This window comes from Glandiceps talaboti, chromosome 4 (assembly GCF_964340395.1).
Source record: "Glandiceps talaboti chromosome 4, keGlaTala1.1, whole genome shotgun sequence".
NCBI classification, from domain to species: domain Eukaryota; kingdom Metazoa; phylum Hemichordata; class Enteropneusta; family Spengelidae; genus Glandiceps; species Glandiceps talaboti.
In genome coordinates, this window is record NC_135552.1 from 16,473,274 (window position 1) to 16,498,305 (window position 25,032).

Here is a 25,032-nt window from a genome sequence, read left to right on the forward strand (position 1 = left end):
ATAGGACTTCCGTTCACAAGTTGAACACTATTTTCGTAATAATAAACATTACCTCAGAGTGTATTTAGAAGGTGAATAAAATACACATACTACAACTTGTACTAGCAAGGTAGACGGTATAATGGCAGAGAGAAAGCGACGGTTTGCTGTTATGATATTTGAGGACATAGATCAGAAACTGAAGACAAGTGTACTGAAAAATCATAGTACACAGAAATACACAGAAAAAAATACTAGCTCATCATGCAAGTATGGAATAGTTGGGCCGAGGAGAGGGATGAAGACGGAATTGACAAAAAAGTCACAATAATTGTGGACGGTATTGCACTGTAGTTTGAATGGTGTATTTTACTACTACAACTTGCGAGAGGTAGACGGTACTACTATTGCTTCGTAATACACTACATTTCAAAAGTTTGAATGGTGTATTTCATTTGCATGTAATTAATATGCTGTTTCTTTACGCTAGACACAGATAAACAATTTCGCTGAAAGTTGTAACATTGAATGTTGACACAGGCGTGTATCCAGTTTGTTGACACGTGTCAGCTTCGATTGGAAGTCACGTTGGCGTCAGGGTGTCTCATCGAAAATCAAAACATAAACAATGAGTGTATGGAGTTTTTCCTGGAAAGAATATGACACCATCGAATTATTAGCCGGGGTACAAGATAAATGCCATCCTGGCAATACACGCCTCCTACGTCGGCGTGTATTTACCCGGACGGCATTTATTACTTGTATACATACATACATACATACATACATACATACATACATACATACATACATACATACACATACATACATACATACACACACACATACACACACACATACATACATACATACATACATACATACATACATACATACATACATACATACATACATACATTTGAATGCAATTCTGCTCGTATATCAGTATATACGTCAGGTTACAATAAAGTTATATCACACAAAATATGGTTAAATGACTGGTGATCACTGTTAGCATAGTCAAATCATACAATTCAAAATAGATCTGTAACCGAGTCATGATGTTGCATAGTTACTTCGATATAAGTTCTTGACTTTCTCTTGACTTCAAACTATATCTTAAAGTTAAAAAAAAAAATCAGGCAATCTGTTTAAACAAAACATGTTATGGTTAGACCATTAAATGTACACAATGTAATGAAAATTATATACTAAGTAGATATGAAATTCAACGTAGCTAAACATATTGCCATAAGCAAGACTGAATCTTAATGTTCAGTTGTGTAAAAAAACTATCTTTCTAAAAAAAAAATAAGATTACTTAGAAAACGATGTTTGTCTATCTTCGTGAATATATTAACATCAATGGTCTCTTTTGTAGCTTTATTTCGTTGAGGTAATTATGAAGAAAGTGTTATGCTGAATGCTTCTTCCGTTGATGAACATTCAAGTCCTTCTTTCTCTTGTACCCCCTTCCACATTCTTCACACTTGAAGGGTTTCTCAGTACTGTAAACAATCATATGTTCTTTAAGATTCTGATTGGTTGCAAATGTCCGATCACATATACCGCATTCGTACGAGTTCGCTTTTTGGAAATGTTCTCTTCTGTGTTTGAGCATGTTGCGTTTGTATTTATATTTCTTGCTACATATATCACAACTGTAACTTTCACCCTCCGATTTATGCAGGTCTGATTCATTCTTCTTCTCTGGTTTACCATTGCCTTGATCATCATTTGATGGTCTTCTCTCTAACGTATCATTTTCAGTTTCATGTTCTGACGCTTTCTCTGTATCTTGAGATGTTCCGTTTGGCGTTGGTGATCTCTCGGTTTGTCTGCGAGTGTTTTCTTTACTCCGTTTTGCGTTATCAGATTCCCGATTCACTTTCTTCCTTTTACAATTGCTTTGACAAGGCTCCTCAGCGCCCCTTTTACCCATTACCTTGCTTTCATTCTGTGAAGTTTCATCGGTTGTCTTTGGATCTGCAGCGATGTTCTTCAGTTGCCGTCTTTTGCTAGGATTCTCGGTCTTTGCAATTGGTGCCTTCACACCACCCATCAATTCGACCATCATTGACCTACGTGGTTTCCCTCCTCCAATAGTCTTAATGTTCTAATACAGAGAAAATAATGTCAAAAATGGTAACGTGTGGTTATACAAAATCTATATTTAAAAAAAAAAAACATAACAAAAAATAGAGTAATTCTCTATCGGTAGTGTACATACACCACCATAACTATGGGCCAGGCTTTGTTCGGCATATATCTACGGATCTTTTAGTCTAGCTGCTAGACCTCGGATGTTTTTCCGATACAATACGACACACGACCGAACATCGCTATCGAGGATGGAACTTCCGAGTTCGGGCAAGCCCTCACTACGAACTTCGTTCGCTTATCGTATCGGAAGAAAGCCCGAACGTCCAGCAGCAAGACTACGGATCTTTGTACTAATACAATCACTGAACACTTTATTTTAAAATTTTGTTAATTCTGTGACCAAGTGCTAACATTTATTTTTGCATCTTACATGCCTGAAAGGTTTATCATTTCGTACATGTACACCACTCATTACAAACTTTATTACTCAGTTGGTTGACAAGAGCGCCAATTACGCCAGTTAGACGTATACATCTAGAATGAAACAGTGTTGAGAGACTTACACCTGGTAAAGTTGTAGCAGGCATACTGCGACTGTCTGCGGTGGTTAGTTCTTCGATAAACGTCTTACTGCTTTCATTTCCATCCCGTGACCCTTTTGGAGATTCTCCTCCGTCTTTCAATTGCCGATTTCCGTCAGTCCGTACTTCTCTTTGCATATCGGCATTTTCCTTCAACTCACACTTCGGAAGTTTGCTAGGTACAACTTGTTTTGTATCCATTCTTTCCTATGAGACAATATGATATGATGATTATATAATTACTTGCACCGAGTCTCTCATACCTGCTTACTTGAAATGTCTCTAAATGTGTGAAGTTGCCATCAAGTACGTAGGCTTCCATTGGCATATAATAGTAAAGAGTAATGAATGTCAAAGGAATACACCCCCTAGTAATTAATTGTAGCACCCACTTATTTGGGTTTTCATCATTTGAATTCGGCAGAACTGGAGAATGTCGGAAAGGAAGTAAAACTCATTATGTAAAGTACTAAAATGCTAATACAGACCTTACATATATCACCCTCCGATTTATGCAGGTCTGTTTCATTCTTCTTCTCTGGTTTACCATTGCCTTGATCATCAGCTAATGGTATTCTCTCTAACGTATCATTGTCAGTTTCATGTTCTGACGCTTTCTCTGTATCTTGAGATATTTCGTTTGGTGTTGATGATCTCTCGGTTTGTCTGTTAGTGTTTTCTTTAGTCCGCTTTGGCTTGCCCTCTTCAGGGTTCCCTTTCTTCCTTTTACAATTGCTTTGACAAGGCTCCTCAGTGCCCTCTTTACTCATTACCGTGCTTTCATTCTGTGGAGTTTCATCCGATGTCTTTGGATCGTGAATTACTGCAGCGATGTTCTTCAATTGCTGTTGTTTGCTAAGATTTTCGGTCTTTGCAATTGGTGACGTCACACCAGCCATCCATTTCACCATCACAGGCTGACATGGTTTCCCTCGTCCAATAGTCTTAATGTTCTAATACAGAGAAAAAATATGTAAAACATGGTAACGTGTGGTTGTACAAATCTATAATAAAAAAAATACCAGAAAACAGAGTAATTCTCTATCGGTGGTGTACATACACCAACATAACTATCTACGGATCTTTGTACTAATACAATCACTGAACACTGAACACTTGTAAATTATTTTACTTCTGTATTTTAAACTTTATTGATTCTGTGACCAAGTGATGATATTTTTTTACATTTTACATGTCTTTTACACTGAAAGGTTCGTCATTGCGTACACATACACCACCCGTTAAAAATTTTACTCAGTGACAAGAAGAGCGCCAATTGCGAATCTGTCAGTCTACATGATTGTCTTAAAACACAAATCAAAGCAAACTGCAAATTCAAGAATCGGTTAGACGTACATCTAGAATGAAACATGTTGAGAGACTTACACCTGGTAAATTTATAGCAGACATATTGCGATTGTCTGCGGTGGTTAGTTCTTCGATAAACGTCTTACTGCTTTCATTTCCATCCCGTGACCCTTTTGGAGACTCTCCTCCTTCTTTCAATTGCCGATTTCCTTCAGTCCGTATTTGCATATCGGCATTTTCCTTCAACTCACACTTTGGAAGTTTGTTAGGTACATCTTGTTTTAAAGAGTGCATTCTTTCCTATGAGACAATATGATATAATGATGATATAATTACTTATTTTCTCATACCTGCTTACTTGAAATGTCTCTATACGACATTGCCATCACACGTACATAGGACTCCCAGTGGCAAAATAATAAAGTAATACATATGAATGTCGAAGGAAAACACCCCATCATATCATCCCAAATCCTATGCTAATAACCCTGCAACTACTGAAATATCATGGAATATTGTGAACATAATAATTTATTATAGTATCCACTTATTTGGGCTTTCATCATTTAAATTCGGCAGAACTGGAGAATGTCGGGTAGGAAGCTTTATGTAAAGCAATAAAATGCTAATACAGACTTTTCATCTCATCTTTGAGGTACAATTATTGTTTAACATCATAATTCAAAGATTTGCCGACATTGAGTAAACCAAAATAGAAGAATGAGTGTATTATAAGAGTCATCATTAAACAAATTGAAACTTACATGAATCTTCTCATGTGCAGCAACTGCGGATCTTGTACCAAACTTTTTATCACAATATTTACATTTATGGATTCTTTTAGGTTGTTTCTTTCGCTGACTGACACTGAAGATCTTCTTTCGCTTGGCACGTTTCAATAAACCCCTCGCCGCCTTTTGTTGGTGAACACCATGCTGAAAGAATATCGAAGTCTAGCCTAAATCAAGTATCTTTTAAAATGCTGGCAATGTTAATGAGTATATGTCACTAAAGTTTATGACAAACAAGTACTTGGTACTAGAGCACATTCAGTAGTTACTGCCTATAATGAATGGATTCTTATATTGAGTTTTTATGCAGTGAGTTAGTCTGGATGACAACGTGGTTTCTAACTAATTAACCATGTCTGGCCAAAGTCCCTGAATCAGCACAAAAGGTTGTTCATCCAATCAGAGAACCCCAACTGCTATAGTGACGTAAACACAGTGTATAAGTAGCATCCTGAGCTGACAAATATACCATATTTGGACATTACATAGCTGCCCCAATAAACAATAACTTTGTGTGTTATTGGTCAGAATGTTGTGATTGATTTACATTGTTTACAAAGACATGATGTTAATGACTGTGCGGGTGTCTGTGGATGAATTATAAATTGCACCTCAGGACTTCTAGAGTAACGACTTTGATTATATACTGTAAGTGGAGATGTAAATCGTAACGATACTGTATAGGAAGTAGACTAGCAATGAGTGGAACATGAAATCAAGTACTGTGTAAATACACTGAATATTTCTCGTGGCTTTTTCTATTAAAGTAAACAGTTTTTCAAAAAGCGTGGAATGATTACGACATTGCAATGAACTGATAATCAGATTCCCGGCGTCTCAAAGTCTTTTCTATTAGACAACAGCACTATTCAAACAAAGAAAGTAATTAATGATAACGACTTCAAGTTGAAAACAAAGTAAATATTCACTCTCTATACTTGACCAGAACTGATGCCGAGAAACACTCTCTCAAAACCTAAAAGGATTTTGTGAAATCTATCTGAAACATTCATCAATGTTTACGGATATGCAATGAATGTATATAAGCGAAATAATTATGTACATTTCATTTGAACTCTCACTTTCACTCTTTATTTGCATTATCTGTAACAAAAATAAAACACTATTGTAATATACCTTTGTCTTTTTATGTTTGTTGAGTTTAAGTTTAGATTCGAAGGTTAGATGACAGAGTGTACAAACAGATCCGTTGTCTTTTACATGGGTCTGCTCATGTTCATTCTTCTGTTTCAAACTGTAGAATGTCTTCGGGCACTTGGAACATTTCAACATACGTTTACTGTTACGTCCTGCCACTGGTATAATGCGCTAAAATGGAAGAAGAAATGAGGTATATGAACCTGGACACCGAAAATAGCATCAACACTTGGAATCAATTAAAACGTGTTTCGCAGATTTTACAATGCAAGCGTCAACACATAAAGCATGACAAGCATCCGTTTACATGTAAAGTTTATAGCAGTGTAATGGATACCCCCCCCCCACACACACACACACCTAGTGCCCTTTAAACTTGTGACTTTCTGACAATAAATATTACATTTTAATCTTATTTTTAAATTCTGTTGTACAATAGCATATAAATGAATAAAAGTTTATAAATATCTTCACAATTATTCAATTCTCTGAATATATTCGAACCCCTGGGACATTCACTTTAATTTGAAATACCGTTTACAAGTAAATACTTAATTTCTAGAATAAATGCAAGTATACCATTAAGAGTATGGTAACCTTTGGTGATATTTCTCACAATTATGTCATCATGAGATGAATCACTGTTGTTGTTACTCCCACGAAGCTTATCACCTACTCATAGCAGGCAATGTTGTATTTTACATATAAAATGTATTATTTCGTTATAAAACATCACGTCCATATATGAAATCACGATTTCTGAGCGTGAATGACACTAACATGGGAAACCTTTGAAAGCATTGCATAGGTGTATGTAATGCTTTGGTTTGTTTTTACCAATCTGTGAAATATGTTAAATTCAAATACTGGCTACCACAGGAACCGCAACTGTCTTTCTACCATAACCGATTTTCTAACTACCTTGATTTGTGTACTACAAAGAGGTTTATCTTTGTTTGGTTTCGGTGTTTTAATACAGGATATCCTGCCAGCCATCTGTCCAACATCTTGGATTGTTTCTACAGACAGAATAGGTATACAAAACATTACTTGAAAGCTCAGATCAAGGAGGTATAAAAAGCCCCCTTGCTCAGATCATTCAACGATTGCAGTTGTAATCACAAACCCCAAGCTTGGCAGTTTAGTACATGTAAATTATTTTCAATTGGAAAATATTCGGTCTAAGTGCTGTGCTGAAGAATTTAATTTGATCACATAGGCACCACTTTCAGGTAAGTCAAATAAAGCCCACTTAATTTTAGGCATGATAAAACACTTATGAATGTAAGTAGTCAATAAAGAATGTCAGTGACGTTATTTATTACACAATTTTGAAACGTATACCCCTATCATCATTCATATGTCACTTTACTAAGAATATGTACTTACCATTCCTTTCCTCCAATGTGTCTACGTCATCAAATACGGCTACATCAACCGATGGTGATGTTACTTGTAACTCTATTTGCTGGAGTTTATCCCAAAGTGTAGTCTCTATGATAAATGTTTAGATTTTTTAATCAGTTTACATTTTCCAAACCAATCCTTTTATCTATGGTGTCCAATGTACACATATGTAGCTTGGTATAACTGTTCATTGTCTAATCATTGAGTTTTGTAACAACAAAGTAAACGATGAAACTTGGATAAAGGCTAAGACGATAATGCAAATCAAGTTTTGTTCAACAGTTAAGAATGACCTATCAATGAACTTCAAATTTGAATACTAGTAGTTAGCATAATATTATTGTGACAATACTGAAGAACAATGTTAACTTTCATGTCTTTTTCATTTTATACTAGTGGTAACAATTAAATCCGACACCTTGGAAATCATTATACTAAAAATAAAGACTTACCATTATGACCTATATCGGAATATTTCCTGCTTTGGTTTGAATTCTGAAAAGAGTAATTTGTAGATGGTGCAAAGAAAATATGAACTTTTTGTGAATTGAAAGTAAACAGAAACGAATATGTATAATAACACTGTTCAAATATATCACAGATACTAGTATATTGCTCAATTACCGATTATTTCATTTGATAATGAAAGTATACACGCTGTTGTACTGACAAGTTAATATTTAAGTTACGCTTATTGAGTCACTGACATGAAGAATACTACTGACATGTTGAAAACGTGTCTCGTTTATGATGCGGATAGAAATTGTCATAATCCTAAAGCTGAGTAGCAGGACAGGTTATCAATTTGGTCGTATGTGCAACTTATCCTGTCGGCTTTAGTCTGAGTTGTGTAAATTTACAAATTATATGTACTCACCGCATGTGATAATAGATTCACAATATCATGGTAACCCAGTTTAACAGCCAAATCTAGGGCAGTGTTTCCATACTAGTATTGAAGATAAAAGGAATATTGAGTTATCCCATTGCATGGGTGACATTAAAGTTGTGACTCTAAAAATACTAGTCATATTTATAGGTTTTGGTTCATTACTAACATTTTGTATGATGTACTACTGCAAATATTACCCATAACAGGTTGTCAATAATCACACTTAACTCTGGTTGTTGCATTCAACGTTACTAACGATGAGTATTATTTCCTTTTAGATCATAATTTCATATGTAACAAAGTAATTACTCTTATTTGTGTGATTTCTTACTTTATTCTGTCTGTTGTCGATTGCACCTGCTTGTAGGAGCACCTCAATAACACTAATACGTCGTCCAAGTACACCACAATGAAGGACAGTGTAGCCATTCTGGAAAATCAAATACTTTTATAAAATCATTTTGCATTTTAAATGAGTTGTGCATTTCCTTTAGCACGACAACTTGAAACCAGTATATACAGTTTATAATATTTCAGCCAATTTCTGGGCTACATAATATTTTATCATGTTTTGTCTTTGTGTGTAACTACTGCAACAGCAATACGTAATTAGTCTACTTTCAACATAATCAACTTGGAATGTAATTTTTAGGTGCGATCTTTTGGAATAGAAGTCTAACAAGTAGGTAAATTGCAGTTCCATTTTCAAAAAAATAAAAATAATATACTTGGTGGTCCAACAATTCTAAGACAGGGAATATTTATAGATGTAACCAAGCAATCTGCTTTTCAGAAAGGAAAATGTCGTACTCAAACCTTCATGGTTTGATACAAAATCAAATTAAGATTTTAACCAGAAATGCCTCAGAGTCTGTGATTTAGGCCTTAACACACAATTATTCTCAATCTTGTGTAAATCAAAGAAATTGTTTACTATTAACATTGCGTTTGTGAAGCAAGCGTCTCTATCGTGCCTTTATCTGGGTACTTCAAATGCTACATCAAAATATATACTTTTCGCATCATATTTGATACAATGATTCTTGGATAATACCTGAGTACACCTGAAGCTATCGTACTAGTTAAAATCATTAAGCGACCATATTTAAAAGAATTACATAAAAATCACTGTCCTTTGCATTATTATTATATATAGGATGCAGAAAATAAAACATAATCTGCAAGGTTTATCTCAACCAAATATATTGACTCCGAAATACTTCGGCTACTGAAACATGGCTCACTATTGTTTTCTAAAAATTACAAGAAAATTGAATCATTTTCATTTCTAAACCTCGGTGTTTCATTTTTAACAAGCACTGGTGTTTTTATAAACCCTCAAATATTGCTAAATGGACAATCGAATGGGAAGGGGGGTATGTATGTTTATAAATTGTTTTGTTGAAAACCGTGTCTTCTAATTTTGTTGCATGAAAGAAGATATCCCTGAATCAAGGCCTGTTTACTGTATTTATCAGAATATAAATGGACTTTACATTTGGCCAAAAAATCTCCATGTTCGATTCGACATTGTACTAAAAGTAAACTATTAGTTGAAGATGAGATGAACGGATTGCTTAACTGTGAGAAGCAATATGTGTACCAGCTTCAAACAAACATTACACTGTGCAGTATATCATTGCAAATATTACTGAACGCCAAGACTTGAAGTTTCTTATTGTTTTCCACAATTTCAAATACAAAAACATAGTAAATTGTTTTAATGATAAAAACTAACAAATAAATACACATTTAACATCAATATGACCACTTTATACTGATTCACAAATAAAAAAAATCACAATACTTTATGAATTTAAATGTCACAATTCTCATGTAAACTTCTTTATTTTGTGATTGCAAATACTCTGAACTTCAATAATACTTATAAGTTAATACTGCACTAAGAAATTTGTAAAAGTCTATAAAAAAATACGTTTGTCACCGCATTTGAAAAAAATTAAAAGTAAACTTTTCTGTTGTAAGTATAGTGAGAAATATTATATGTCCTTAGTCTGGGTTCTCAACAATGCCGTGTCAAATGTATCAAAATTCTCAAGATTCCTATCCAAGATCTATGAAATGAACGATAGAAAATACTTACTATAGTTTTTTGTTCAATATTTGCTCCTCTGTCAAGTAAGAGCTTTACAATTCGATGGTGACCAAAGTTAGCAGCAGCATGTAAAGCAGTGGCATTAACCTGGTAAAAAACGAGAAGTATTACGATAGTAAGTATTGATTACTGTGCTGAAATTCACCTCGAAATAACGCACTAGGTGAATGCTAACACAAAACATAGCGATGATAACATGGTAAGCTACTGTTTGAACATCGCGAATATCTGTGAGTAAAACAATTCACCACATTTAATTTTAGAGTCTGAATGAATTAAATATAAAATTCATAATTGGTAAACTATTACATTTAGTAAAGAATGGTGTTAGTGTCTATGTGTGTAAGGAACAAGAGAGAGAGTGTGTGTGTGGATGTGTTGTGCATGTGTTTACTTATTGGTATCTCCAGTTTTGTTAAGTTCATATATGCGTCTGTGATGGCTCAGCACTGGCGTTTTTACCTTTGAAGACCAACACGATAATTACCATACCCCATCGTGTTTGATTAATGATTCACAATTCAAGGAAATAGAGCATGATCATATTCTAGCTACGATAGTCAATATATCAAAGCACAAACTTTGAATATATCATCTTCCTGTCATCCACCTTGCAATCATTTTCAAGTGTCACAAAAGGGTGTCCCAGATTAGGAAAAATGAGGGTTAAATTACCAAGGCAACATATGAACCAGTCAACAAAATGTGACTATAAAGACAACGCCATGAGTTATTCAAAATTTGTTAATCTGAAACAAGATTAGCAGAATTTTTTGCACCAATTTGTGGTAAACTGAGCGAAATTGTGAGTTTCCAAGGGCGGATTTAATAAACTGTCATAGCTATCACTTCTCGGTGTTCAAAGGCTGTTTTCCGAATAGCACTCCTCGTGGGCAAACTATGCAATCTTTTGTTTTTCTGCTAATCGAAGTATACAAACTAGTGCTAGCCTTGACCTGTCCCCATGTTACATAAGTTTATGGTCACGAATTACACACACACACACACACACACACACACACACACACACACACACACACACACACACACACACACACACACACATGTATATATATATATATATATATATATATATATATATATATATATATATATATATATATATATATATGTGTGTGTGTGTGTGTGTGTGTGTGTTTGTGTGTGTATGTGTATGTGTGTGTGTGTGTGTGTGTGTGTGTGTGTGTGTGTGTATACATTTTAATAACCATAGTGTTTGATAAGAATAATATGTCCAATTGATCAAATGAAAGCAAACAGAGGAGTTTGTTCATAGTCTAGCAACCATATACCTGTATAATTTGTACTTATGACAATGGAAAAGGAGGATATAAAATTATTCTGTTTCCAATATATAACACGATACAAAAATTGTTTGAATTAAACATGTCATTGGAAATCATTGGAATAGGACACTCTGTCTAATATTGTTACCATTACTTATGGAATAAATCGTTATCACAGGAAACTGTACAGTTAACGCAAACAATACAGTAACAGGAAGTTATGAGACACAGAACAAGCCATGGTTGACTAAATTGATTTAGTCAAGTGCATGTAAAGAATCTATCATATCTACAAGCTCCACCTAACCTATCAGAGAACAGAGATAACGACAACTAACCGACATTGTCTACGACACGCACGGAGTATTAATTTGAATTAGCATGGATCTCCCTTAATAATCAGATTGCAGCTTGCAGCTAAGTAGAGATTACAAGGCTCTACAAATTCATCTGCTCCAATGTAATGTGACATCATTCTTTCAAGAGTTTCTGTGTGATTCTATATACGATTATTAGAAATAAACAGTTCTCTAAACAGTAACAATTAATGATATTTCAGGTATGTCAACAAATTCATTGTCATCTACTGATTGCTATACCAATTAAAATCTTAAGGTTTCCCGAAATGTTGCCATGACCACACTCTCACCCCATAAACCTAATTTACCAACTCAGAACACCCTTATCAAGTCATGTATTTCAGTCAATCATTGATTGTATATGTATTGATGTTAGTATGTACGATTAACATTTGAGATTCTTGCACCTTTAAAACAAGGAAATGTGAAGATTCGGTATATAATGTGAAATTGACACAAGCTTGTCGATTGAACCACTTATATGTAATGTTATTTTGTCGCTTTGAAGAGAAAGTAAACCAAGATGAATTTGTATTTTTATTATCATATATATTTATTTATTAAATTAATGTTTTTTTTGTTTTGATTATATCAATATCTGACAGTGTCCTATTTAATTTATATCTTGTTTGTCTATGTGTTTGTTTGTTTGTTTGTTTGTTTGTTTGTTTGTCTATGTGTTTGTTTGTTTGTTTGTTTGTTTGTTTGTTTGTTTTGAAACAACTCTTCTATATTTTATTGTGAGATAAGCTTGTAAGCTGCATGACAGCTTTTGTTTCCATTACATGGGATGTAAATCAAAGCTATCAAGATGTCAGTCACTTTGTTTTTCAGACTTATAAAATGCTAATCCTCACCTCGTCAACTGCATGTATATCAGCCCCTCTCTCGATAAGCAGATTTACTGACTTTTCGCAACCTGATAATGCGGCATACATTAAAGGAGTTTGTTGACTCTGAAAGATATGAAATACAAATCATCTTTTAACTATCTGCTATAGAGTGTCAATTTTCTAATAACTTATTTAATTCATTAATATTACTTAATATATGTATTATCCATATATCTCACAGTGCCAGTTATACTATTCTTCAATTTCGAGATGAGGCACTTTACAAAATAATTCTGCTTGAATAAAAAATCAAAATTATTTTAGGTCAGCAATATTCGTTGACATAAATATAATACTTTCTTATATTTTCAAGGAGATTCTTATTTATTAATTATTTGCTTTGATAGCTGTTAACTATGGCAAGCCGTTCAGACCAAAAGTATTATTTTATTTTAGCTATAGTTACAAGCTAATTTTAACCATTTATGTGTAGTTTTTCGATGGGATCCACATTTTTATTCCATGTTAACATTTTTTTAATTCAAACAAGTTTTCATTTACTTGAGATTATAGTTTTATTTTTCGTCAAATCAGAATGTTTTTAAGGATTATATATAATTGAAAGTCAAAATATATTTTTTGTTAATTTTTTTTTATTTTTTAAGTTTTTGTTAAAAGTTTTTTTCCAAAATAAAATTCCTCATTGCGACCAATCAGTTTGAGTGCATTGTTCATTTAATTGCTACAAATTTGTAGCAATGATTACAATCTCAGTGGTAGGTGTCAAGTCTAGAATATCATGAAATTACGATCATGACGGCTGTGATATCAATACAACACACCAGAGCACGATACAACACGAAATGTTATCGACCAATACCTTTAACAATATAATTGGGATATGTTCCTTAATTTCAGATTACCATCATCTACAATTTACTTGTCACCTTGATTTCGAATGATATTACACAGCATGGATTTCAATTCATAATAAGGTTGCTGCTAAGTAAAGATGGAAAAGCTGTGCAAATGTACCTGTTTATATACTGTGACACTTCTCATATCAAACTTGTCATTCCTTAAAAAATCTTACAAAAGATTCTATACAAATGCATTACAGATATAAACAATTCATTGCACAGTAAGCAAAGTTTTAGAAATGAATCAAATTATTCTCATATCTACTGATTTCACTACCACTTAAAATACTGATGGATTTTTAGTTCACAAATATCTGATTTTCAAAGTACTAATATTGTACTTTTCGCATCATATTTGATACAATGGTTCTTTGATTATACCTGAAGTACACCTGAAGTTATTGTAGTTAAAATCATTAAGCGACCATATTTAAAAGAACGACATAAAAATCACTGTCCTCTGCATTGTAGTATATAGGATGCAGAAAACAAACACAATATACAAGGTTTATCTCAACCAAATTAAATATATTGACTCCGAAATACTTCGGCTACTGAAACATGGCTCACTATTTTTTTCTACAAATTTTAAGAAATCATTTTCATTTCTAAACCTCGGTGTTTCATATTTAACAAGCACTGGTGTTTTTATAAACCCTCAAATATTTCTACAAGCAAAATCAAATGGGAAGGGAGGTATGTATCTATGTTTATAAAAAGTTTAGTTGAAAACCGTGGCTTCTAATTTTGTTGCATGAAAGAAGATATCCTTGAATCAAGGCCTGTTTACTGTATTTATCAGAATAATGGACTTTGCATTTGGCCAAAAAATCTCCATGTTCGATTCGACATTGTACTAAAAGTAAACTATTAGTTGAAGATGAGATGAACGGATTCCTTAACTGAGAGAAGCAATATGTGTACCAGCTTCAAACAAACATTACACTGTGCAGTATATCATTGCAAATATTACTGAACGCCAAGACTTGAAGTTTCTTATTGTTTTCCACAATTTCAAATACAAAAACATACAGTAAATTGTTTTAATGATAAAAACTAACAAATAAATACACATTTAACATCAATATGACCACTTTATACTAATTCACAAATAAAAAAAATCACAATACTTTATGAATTTAAATGTCACAATTCTCATGTAAACTTCTTTATTTTGTGATTGCAAATACTCTGAACTTCAATAATACTTATAAGTTAATACTGCACTAAGAAATTTGTAAAAGTCTATAAAAAAAATACATTTATCACCGAATTTGAAAAAAATTAAAAGTAAACTTTTCTGTTGTAAGTATAGTGAGAAATATTGTATGTCCTTAGTCTGGGTTCTCAACAATGCCGTGTCAAATGTATCAAAATTCTCAAGATTCCTATCCAAGATCTATGAAATGAACGATATAAAATACTTACTATAGTTTTTTGTTCAATATTTGCTCCTCTGTCAAGTAAGAGCTTTACAATTCGATGGTGACCATTGGTAGCAGCAGCATGTAAAGCAGTGGCTTTAAACTGGTAAAAACGAGAAGTATTACGATAGTAAGTATTGATTACTGTGCCGAAATTCACCTCGAAATAACGCACTAGGTGAAATGCTAACACAAAACATAGCGATGATAACATGGTAAGCTACTGTTTGAACATCGCGAATATCTGTGAGTAAAACAATTCATCACATTTAATTTTAGAGCATTGAAGAAAATAGTCTGAATGAATTAAATATAAAATTCATAATTGGTAAACTATTATATTTAGTAAAGAATGGTGTTAGTGTCTATGTGTGTAAGGAACAAGAGAGAGAGTGTGTGTGTGGATGTGTTGTGCATGTGTTTACTTATTGGTATCTCCAGTTTTGCTAAGTTCATATGCGTCTATGATGGCTCAGCATTGGCGTTTTTACCTTTGAAGACCAACACGATAATTACCATACCCCATCGTGTTTGATTAATGATTCACAATTCAAGGAAATAGAGCATGATCATATTCTAGCTACGATAGTCAATATATCAAAGCACAAACTTTGAATATATCATCTTCCTGTCCTCCACCTTGCAATCATTTTCAAGTGTCACAAAAGGGTGTCCCAGATTAGGAAAAATGAGGGTTAAATTACCAAGGCAACATATGAACCAGTCAACAAAATGTGACTATAAAGACAACGCCATGAGTTATTCAAAATGTGTTAATCTGAAACAAGATTAGCAGAATTTTTGCACCAATTTGTGGTAAACTGAGCGAAATTGTGAGTTTCCAAGGGCGGATTTAATAAACTGTCATAGCTATCACTTCTCGGTGTTCAAAGGCTGTTTTCCGAATAGCACTCCTCGTGGGCAAACTATGCAATCTTTTGTTTTTCTGCTAATCGAAGTATACAAACTAGTGCTAGCCTTGACCTGTCCCCATGTTACATAAGTTTATGGTCACGAATTACACACACACACACACACACACACACACACACACACACACACACACACATATATATATATATATATATATGTTTGTGTGTGTGTGTATGTGTATGTGTGTGTATGTGAGTGTGTGTGTGTGTATACATTTTAATAATCATAGTGTTTGATAAGAATATTATGTCCAATTGATCAAATGAAAGCAAACAGAGGAGTTTGTTCATAGTCTAGCAACCATATACCTGTATAATTTGTACTTATGACAATGGAAAAGGAGGATGTAAAATTATTCTGTTTCCAATATATAACACGATACAAAAATTGTTTGAATTAAACATGTCATTGGAAATCATTGGAATAGGACAATCTGTCTAATATTGTTACCATTACTTATGGAATAAATCGTTATCACAGGAAACTGTTCAGTTAACGCAAACAATACAGTAACTGGAAATTATGAGACACAGAACAAGCCATGGTTGACTAAATTGATTTAGTCAAGTGCATGTAAAGAATCTATTATATCTACAAGCTCCACCTAACCTATCAGAGAACAGAGATAATGACAACTAACCGACATTGTCTACGACACGCACGGAGTATTAATTTGAATTAGCATGGATCTCCCTTCATAATCAGATTGCAGCTTGCAGCTAAGTAGAGATTACAAGGCTCTACCAATTCATCTGCTCCAATGTAATGTGACATCATTCTTTCAAGAGTTTCTGTGTGATTCTATATACGATTATTAGAAATAAACAGTTCACTGAACAGTAACAATTAATGACATTTCAGGTATGTCAACAAATTCATTGTCATCTACTGATTGCTATACCAATTAAAATCTTAAGATTTCCCAAAATGTTGCCATGACCACACTCTCACCCCATAAACCTAATTTACCAACTCAGAACACCCTTATCAAGTCATGTATTTCAGTCAATCATTGATTGTATATGTATTGATTTTAGTATCTACGATTAACATTTGAGATTGTTGCACCTTTAAAACAAGGAAATGTGAAGATTCACTATATAATGTGACTTTGACACAAGCTTGTCAATTTAACCACTTATGTGTAATGTTATTTTGTCGCTTTGAAGAGAAAGTAAACCAAGATGAATTTGTATTTTTATTATCATATATTTTATATTGAATTAATGTTTTTTTGCTTTAATTATATCAATATCTGACAGGGTCCTATTTAATTTATATCTTGTTTGTCTATGTGTTTGTTTGTTTGATTGTTTGTTTGTTTGTTTGTTTGTTTGTTTGTTTGTTTGTTTGTTTTGAAACAACTCTTCTCTATTTTATTGTGACATAAGCTTGTAAGCTGCATGGCAGTTTTTGTTTCCATTACATGGGATGTAAATCAAAGCTATCAAGATGTCAGTCACTTTGTTTTTCAGACTTATAAAATGCTAATCCTCATCTTAATTCTCACCTTGCCCAATGCATGTATATCAGCCCCCCTCTCGATAAGCAGGTTTACTGCCTTTTCGCGACCGAATAATGCGGCAAACAGTAAAGGAGTTTGTTGACACTGAAAGAAATAAAGCATTAATTATTTTTTATATATCTGCCATACAGTGTCAATTTTCTAATAACTTCGTCAATTCATTGTATGTATTACTTAATATAAGTATTATCCATATATCTCACAGTGCCAGTTATCCATGATACTATCCTTTAATTTCGAGATGTGGCACTGTATAAAAAAATTATGCTTGAAAAAATTAAAAATCAAAATTATTTTAGGTCAGCAATATTCATTGACATTAAATAGAATACTTTCTCATATTTTCAAGGAGGTTCTTTTTTATTATTTGCTTTGATAGCTGTTAACTTCGACTTCCCTCAACATCCATTGTCAAAATGTAGATATTATCAATATGAATTATTTATATGATATAAATCATGTCAATATCCAACATCTGTGAAAAGTGACACTCAGATTAGTTTTATGTATTCATCACAAAAAAATGGCAATAATAATTTTTAATGTATTTGTTACACAAATATAGTAACGTTTCAACCGAGTACTGCCGTCTTTATAGCCTATTTACATCACGATCTGTGATTTTACTCCGCTGACACTAACCGCTTGTACAGTCAAGATGAAGTCCATTGGGTTTGAATCTGAAGTAATGAGTAGGCCTATAGAGTACTGCTTGTATGCTAGCAATGGCAAACGATTAATTTTGCCATGCCCTAATGGCAGTTACCAGCATGCCTGTTTGTGGATATTCACATAATAATCGCCGTAATTATTATGTAAAGTGTGTGCTCATCTCAACGAGCAACATTTACGTATTTTTCACTATTTTGTAAACTTTGCATATGGGCCGGAGGCCTAGAAACGCAATAAACATATACATACGTTATCACTCCCCATTGCGACCAATCAGTTTGAGTGCATTTTTCATTTGTAGCAATACAGACAGTTGGTGAGATAAATAGTTAGTGAGACAGCGAATTCACAGATCGCGATGTACATGATACCTTCTTTACCGTTTTAATGAAATGACTGTTATTGGCAATCAAGATATCGCAACATGGTGGTGTTGCTGAGTTACATGTGAGATATTTGACTTCACTTAACTGATTTGGACAATCAAGGAGATATTCTTCAAAGATATGCAAATCTATCGGTTTAACTCATAAACTGGCACGTCGATAAGAGATCGCGCGTTGAGTAGATCAACGTTATGTATGACTAGAGAAATTGTCGAATAGTATGATTAGATATAACTATAAATCGCCGACACTTATAAAGGAGGAACGAAAAACCAATTTCAAAAAGTGACATGGGCAAAGTCAGATCTTGTTTTTTTTATTCCACCCAACCAAAATTAAAAATGATTAGAATCTCAGCGGTAGGTGTCAAGTATAAAATATAATCAAAGGACGATTATGACGGCTGTGATATCAATACAACATACCAGAGCACGATACAATATCGTGCCTGTCCATCAGACGAAACATGAAATTTTATCGACAGATACCCGTAACATCGTAATTGGGATGTGTTCATTAATTTCTAATTGACATCGTCTACAAGTTAATGATTGCCTTGATTTCGATAATAATACGTAGCATGGATTTCCATTCATAATAAGGTTGCAGCTAAGTAAAGATGGAAATGCTGTGCAAATGTACCAGTTTATATATTGTGACATTTCTCATATCAAATTTGACATTCATTAAAAATCCTCCAAAAGTTTCTATACAAATGTATTACACATTCATATATATAAACAATGCATTGCACGGCCGGTAAACAACATTTTAGAAATGAATCAAATTATTCTCATATCTACTTATTTCACTACCACTTAAAGTACTGATGAATTTCAAGTTCGCAAATATCTTATCTTAAAACTATTTTAATGTTTTCGGTATGAAGGTAAATTAATCGAAAATTTACCACGCCCAAAGCTTTATCAATTTTCGTAATTATGGCGCTATTGCATTTGGAAATCAAATACCACAGTATCTACCAATATTGAATATATCTTTGAAATAAACTATTTTATTGCCCGTTACATTTGCGACAAGTTCACTTGTAATCATCAAATATATTCTCAATATTCCTAAGCAGATTGAGCTATCAGATTCTCTGCATTTATTAATAATCGTCCCACGTTCTATCAAACCTATCAGTCATAACAATTAATGTCTGTATAATAGTGATGTATATAACCAATATATCAACAAGTAATCAAGTCAAGAAATACTTTACCCCGCTAAGTTTATCTACTGCTGATCCATTGTCTAATAACAGTTGTATGACCTTGGTGTAGCCGAGTACTGCACACACATGAACAGCTGTCCAACCATTCTATAGCACAACAGAAAGAAAACACCATATTTAATCTGGGTTTAATCAAATCTGATGTAATCTAACCCAACGTAACTCAACCTAATCTAATGTAATCAAAGTAAACTGATTTAATTTAATTTAATTCAATTTATGATTTAATTTAATTTAATTTAATTTAATTTAATTTAATTTAATTTAATTTAATTTAATTTAATGTGATTTAATGGATATGCGATACACTATCTTGTAATTGACTTTCAAAATGATAAGCTCATACACACTCACAGCATTCCTAACCGAACAATCAATATTGTATCTGTATACCAACTCAATGTTACTGTTATTATGATATTACTTTCTACACATAGAAAGTGTAACAATGAAATTGGTACATTAATGAAAATACATTTGAATGCTCACTAGTAAGAATGTTGCTAAAGAATGTACAAAAGGTGGAAAATTTTCTGTATTTTTAACTCCCGTAAGGGTAGGTTGTCCGTGTGTGTCCGTGTATGTCTGTGTCTGCGTCTGTGTCTGTGTTTGTATATGTATGTGTATGTGTATGTGTATGTGTGTGTCTGTGTGTCTGTGTCTGTGTGTGTGTGTCTGTCTGCCTGTGGACACGATATCTCAAAAACTACTGCATCGATTCTAATGAAACTTGCTACACATCTTCTTCCATATGCTAATCACAAGAACTGATTCGATTTTGGTAAACATCAAATGAACATTTCTTAGTCATTTGCGCATAATTGATGGTTTTTAGTAATTAGTTTATATCTTAAGAATGCACACTTCAAATTCAACATAATTTGGTACATGCACTAACCCTAACAAAGCGCATATGTCTTATATAGTTTGTTGATGTAGCGTATACATACTTTTAATGAATAATGGTATTCCGTAATTAATATATAGAATGCAAGCCTCAAATTTCATGTACTTTGGTATATATATATATATATATATATATATATATATATATATATATATATATATATATATATATATATATATATATATATATATATATACTATAACAATGTACATATCCTATAAAGCCCGTTTGTGTAGTGTTTAGTTTTAATAAATAATTTGCATAATTAGTGATTTTCGGTAATTAGGCTATATCTGAAGAATGAAAACTTCAAATTCCATTTAACTTGGTACATACATCAAACATAACAAATGGCACGTGTTTGATGTAACTTTTTATGTAGTTTTCGATTGTGATGTTTACTTTGCATTAATAATCATTTTTGATAATTAGGCAATATCTTTAGAATGCAAGCTTTAAATTTCAGATAACCTAGTATATGCATTGATGGTAAAGAATTGCGTGTTATGATGTGTCCTTTAAAGCTTGTAAATGTAGCTTGTAATCTTAATGGTTCATTTGCATAATGATTATTCGATGATTAGGCAATATGTTAACTATGTAAGCTCCAAATTTCATATAATTAATTTTCCAATTAAGGGGTACATCATATATATACCTATAGTTTGCATTTCAGCAATGTGTGTAGGACCAAAATTCTATGGTTTTGCCCTCACAGGAGGCATTCAGTTTAAATCTGATCAGTCTTTACATATTTGATCGGACGTTCCAGTTTGAACAGCATGACATTGTTCATCTTTGTTAACAAATGTGCAGACAGCTAGATCGAGGATTTTAAGCATTTAGATAATATTTCATTCAAGAAAAATGCTGCAGTTATTTCTGACATTGATTGAAGCAATTCTTCTCCATAGATCCTTTGTGATTTTGTGTTTGTCATGATAACTCTCGCAATTTGTCAATTTTGTGATAATAGTGAAAACAATAAATTATTATTAATACTGAAAATTATTTGTGACCTTTGGATTATTAAATCTTCATTTTTGTTTTATTTATATTTTGTCTCATACAGAAAGTGATATGACTCGACGTTCAGTCACAATTAGTCTACAGGAAACAGAGAGACGTTGAAAAGTGTAACATAAGAAGATATATTATATTCAGTTTGCTATCAGGACTCATACATGTTCAATGTCATCGATCGATTCAAAAGTTTTAATACTGTCTACTGTTAAGAATTGAAACTGTTGTTAGTTTACGTTGGTGCAGCATTCTCGGGGATTGTTTTGGAATTTTTTTGTATTGTTTTTTGTTTTGTATTTTTGCTTCCATTTCGACCCTAGTCATATGATAAATCCTAGTAATTGCTAACATAGCAAATTGTTAACTACATGAACTGTGATGATATGAGTGAAAAATAGCGCCTATGGTGTTGAAGCACAACTGTAAAATTTGTGATATTCAAAAAGAAAATGTTCATCCAAATGACGATCAATATTTGTTGGTACCATGCAATGTGCACCATTATTTGACTGTTGCTATGGCCTTGCTTTTGTTGTCAGGCATATTTGAAAACATTTTTGAATGTTTATTCACTTGCCTGTCCAACAAAGTCATTATCTTTGTAAATTATACAGGCACTTGGCTGTTGCTATGGGCGGAGTGTTGTTGCTGGGCATATTTGCATACTATTTTGAGTGTTTATTCACACATACACACATTCATATTCATGAATGGATATAGTTTGTAGTCATGCAACACAAAGGGCGTACTCGTGTGATGACCCCAGATCACATGTTACTTCATATTCTTGCTTGGTGCTAATAAGTGTGTTCAAACCTGCTAATCTTGGTGCCATTGACAAGTACGTGAGAAAACCCCATGGTGCTATTCAGACTTAGGTGCGAATTACCCCATAAAGATTTCATGATTTCATGACATAAATAAAACTATATAACTTGCACTTTGCCTTGAGACTGCAAGTTCTGTGGCTCTAAACAATGTACACCTCTGGTATAATTTGATTTTAAAATTTCCCAAGTAGACACCAAAAGGAATATCCCTACCAAATATCAAAACAATCAGGCTGGCGGTTTTCGAGTTTAAGTCATGCACGCGCGCGCACGCACGCACGCACGCGCGTACGTATGTACAGACAGACAAACAGACATCGCGTCATGCCTATAGCACTGAACCCCTCATTGGTTCAATTGTGCTAAAACAATCTCTGTTGTTAAGCTTATAATACCTACACTTTCAACAAAGCCATTTTTTCCTAACACTTTAAACAAGCTCTCCCATAGTTCTTTCTTCTTATCTGACTTCCTGTTACCATTCTGCATCGTGGACTGATTATAAGTTCTGTAACTACATCAATAACATATATTGAGATATCGTATTGATTATTCAGGCATAACACAATACATCATATAAAATACAACGCACATGACAAAGCTCTACAAAAAAGAATCTATGCATTTGTATATACTGAAATCGACCTTATTTTATCCACCATGCATTAAACATCAACATGAATAAATCATTGTCAATATGACCTTACTCTCATTTACTGTAATGACGGCATTTCTTTATAAATATTTATTTTTTAATCCAAAAATTTAAGATGGCACTTAAAATATCAGCAACACATAATAGACATTTATTCACATTACATCATTGTCCAATGCTGGGCAACATGATAACTACTGGTAAAAGGAAAGAAAACGTACACTACATTCCTCCGTCAAAGATATCACCATGTACGTTTCTACTGTCACTTTAGTATTTTGAACGATGATAAATACCGGTGTGTATCCCCCTGTAAAAAAACATTCCGATTCCGATAGTTTGCCCAGCCTACGACAGCTACTTACATAGATCTTAAATGTTACTACTGCCATTGGCTTGGTATGTTTGAATTGTGGCGAACGGAAAAGTTGTGTTTTACTATATTAAAAAAGGACGATAAAAAAACAATCCACTGTTTTAAAATTATGTATACATAATCACGGACTTTGACCTTTTACACGAAATACGGAAGTAGACTCCGGTGGTTTTCAAATCTACGCTGCGCGCTGCGTTTACGGTTTATACCCTTTTAATTGAATGACAGAACAACGTAATCCCCAAATTGAAGTCCCATTGATAGTGGCACAGGTTCTCTCTCTCTCTCTCTCTCTCTCTCTCTCTCTCTCTCTCTCTCTCTCTCTCTCTCTCTCTCTCTCTCTCTCTCTCTCTCTCTCTCTCTCTCTCTCTCTCTCTCTCTCTCAATATGTACAATTAATTCTAGACACTGCATGTAGTTCTAGTTTAGGAGTAGAAGTGTATTTCCGTCAAAACCGTTCGACAGAATACCGTATTTAATAGCTGTAGACACCAATGATGGCAAACTACCGTACTAGCCGTAGATCTCAATGGCGGCAAATACCATTATTAGCTGTAAATCTCAATGACGGCATAATACCGTATTAGCCGTAGATCTCGATGGCGGCAAAATACCATGTTAGCCGTAGATCTCAAAGACGGCATATATGCGCTTTCGACGTTTCTGATTATCTGAGCTAGGCTGTTCTAATACTTAATACAATTTTGTTATCATATGGCAATCATTGAAATTAATCGCAGAGAACTAGAAGTTCACAAAATGAAATAAAAAGTCAGCTACTTACTCCTACAAAATCAGTCAGATGTATACCACTGTACGACTGTCTTAATAATATGTGCTGTAAGGTCAGCCTAGTAGCGCTAAGAACAACTTGAATCACGTGACAAGTAAGCCGGGGGATTCCCCGAATACATTCATGTATGTCTATGGAGAGTGTAACCCCCGGATAAAAAGTTCAACTATGGTACTGCTCCGGTGGTTTTCCTCTGTGTCTGCGTATGTCTAGAAATACAACCTTTTTTGTATCAGGCTCAGTAGAAGACTGTCTTTACTTATCAAGGTTACCTGGCCACTCTGCTATTAAAGTTTGACTAAGTCAAGTCGTCATAATGGCCTATACCTTGTTAACCACAGCATAATGTTGAGAGCATTTTAATTCAAACATTATTATAAAAATGTAACAAAGTGTTATGATACTTTGAAACCAAAGATTATGATTCTTAGCAAAACCTTTATAATTTTGGTGTAATAATACACAGTAAATATTTGGGTAACTGTAGTTTCATGATTTGTTTAGACTTAGAACGTGT

At 33.5% G+C, this 25,032-nt stretch overlaps 1 protein-coding gene across 1 annotated transcript; it reads right to left on the reverse strand.

The window, feature by feature from the left end:
* Positions 1 to 963: 963 nt before the first annotated feature.
* LOC144434235 (uncharacterized) lies at positions 964 to 23,190 on the reverse strand. The gene is made up of 17 exons (XM_078122689.1): positions 23,091 to 23,190; positions 19,920 to 20,018; positions 17,622 to 17,720; positions 15,183 to 15,281; positions 12,859 to 12,957; positions 10,324 to 10,422; positions 8,551 to 8,649; positions 8,205 to 8,276; positions 7,780 to 7,822; positions 7,310 to 7,414; positions 6,842 to 6,939; positions 5,900 to 6,091; positions 4,736 to 4,906; positions 4,050 to 4,271; positions 3,152 to 3,616; positions 2,646 to 2,870; positions 964 to 2,095 (listed from the first exon to the last, which is right to left on the reverse strand). The coding sequence occupies exons 1-17, from the start codon at positions 23,178 to 23,180 to the stop codon at positions 1,394 to 1,396; spliced, it is 2,979 nt and encodes a 992-aa protein (XP_077978815.1). The 5' UTR covers positions 23,181 to 23,190; the 3' UTR covers positions 964 to 1,393.
* Positions 23,191 to 25,032: the final 1,842 nt, after the last annotated feature.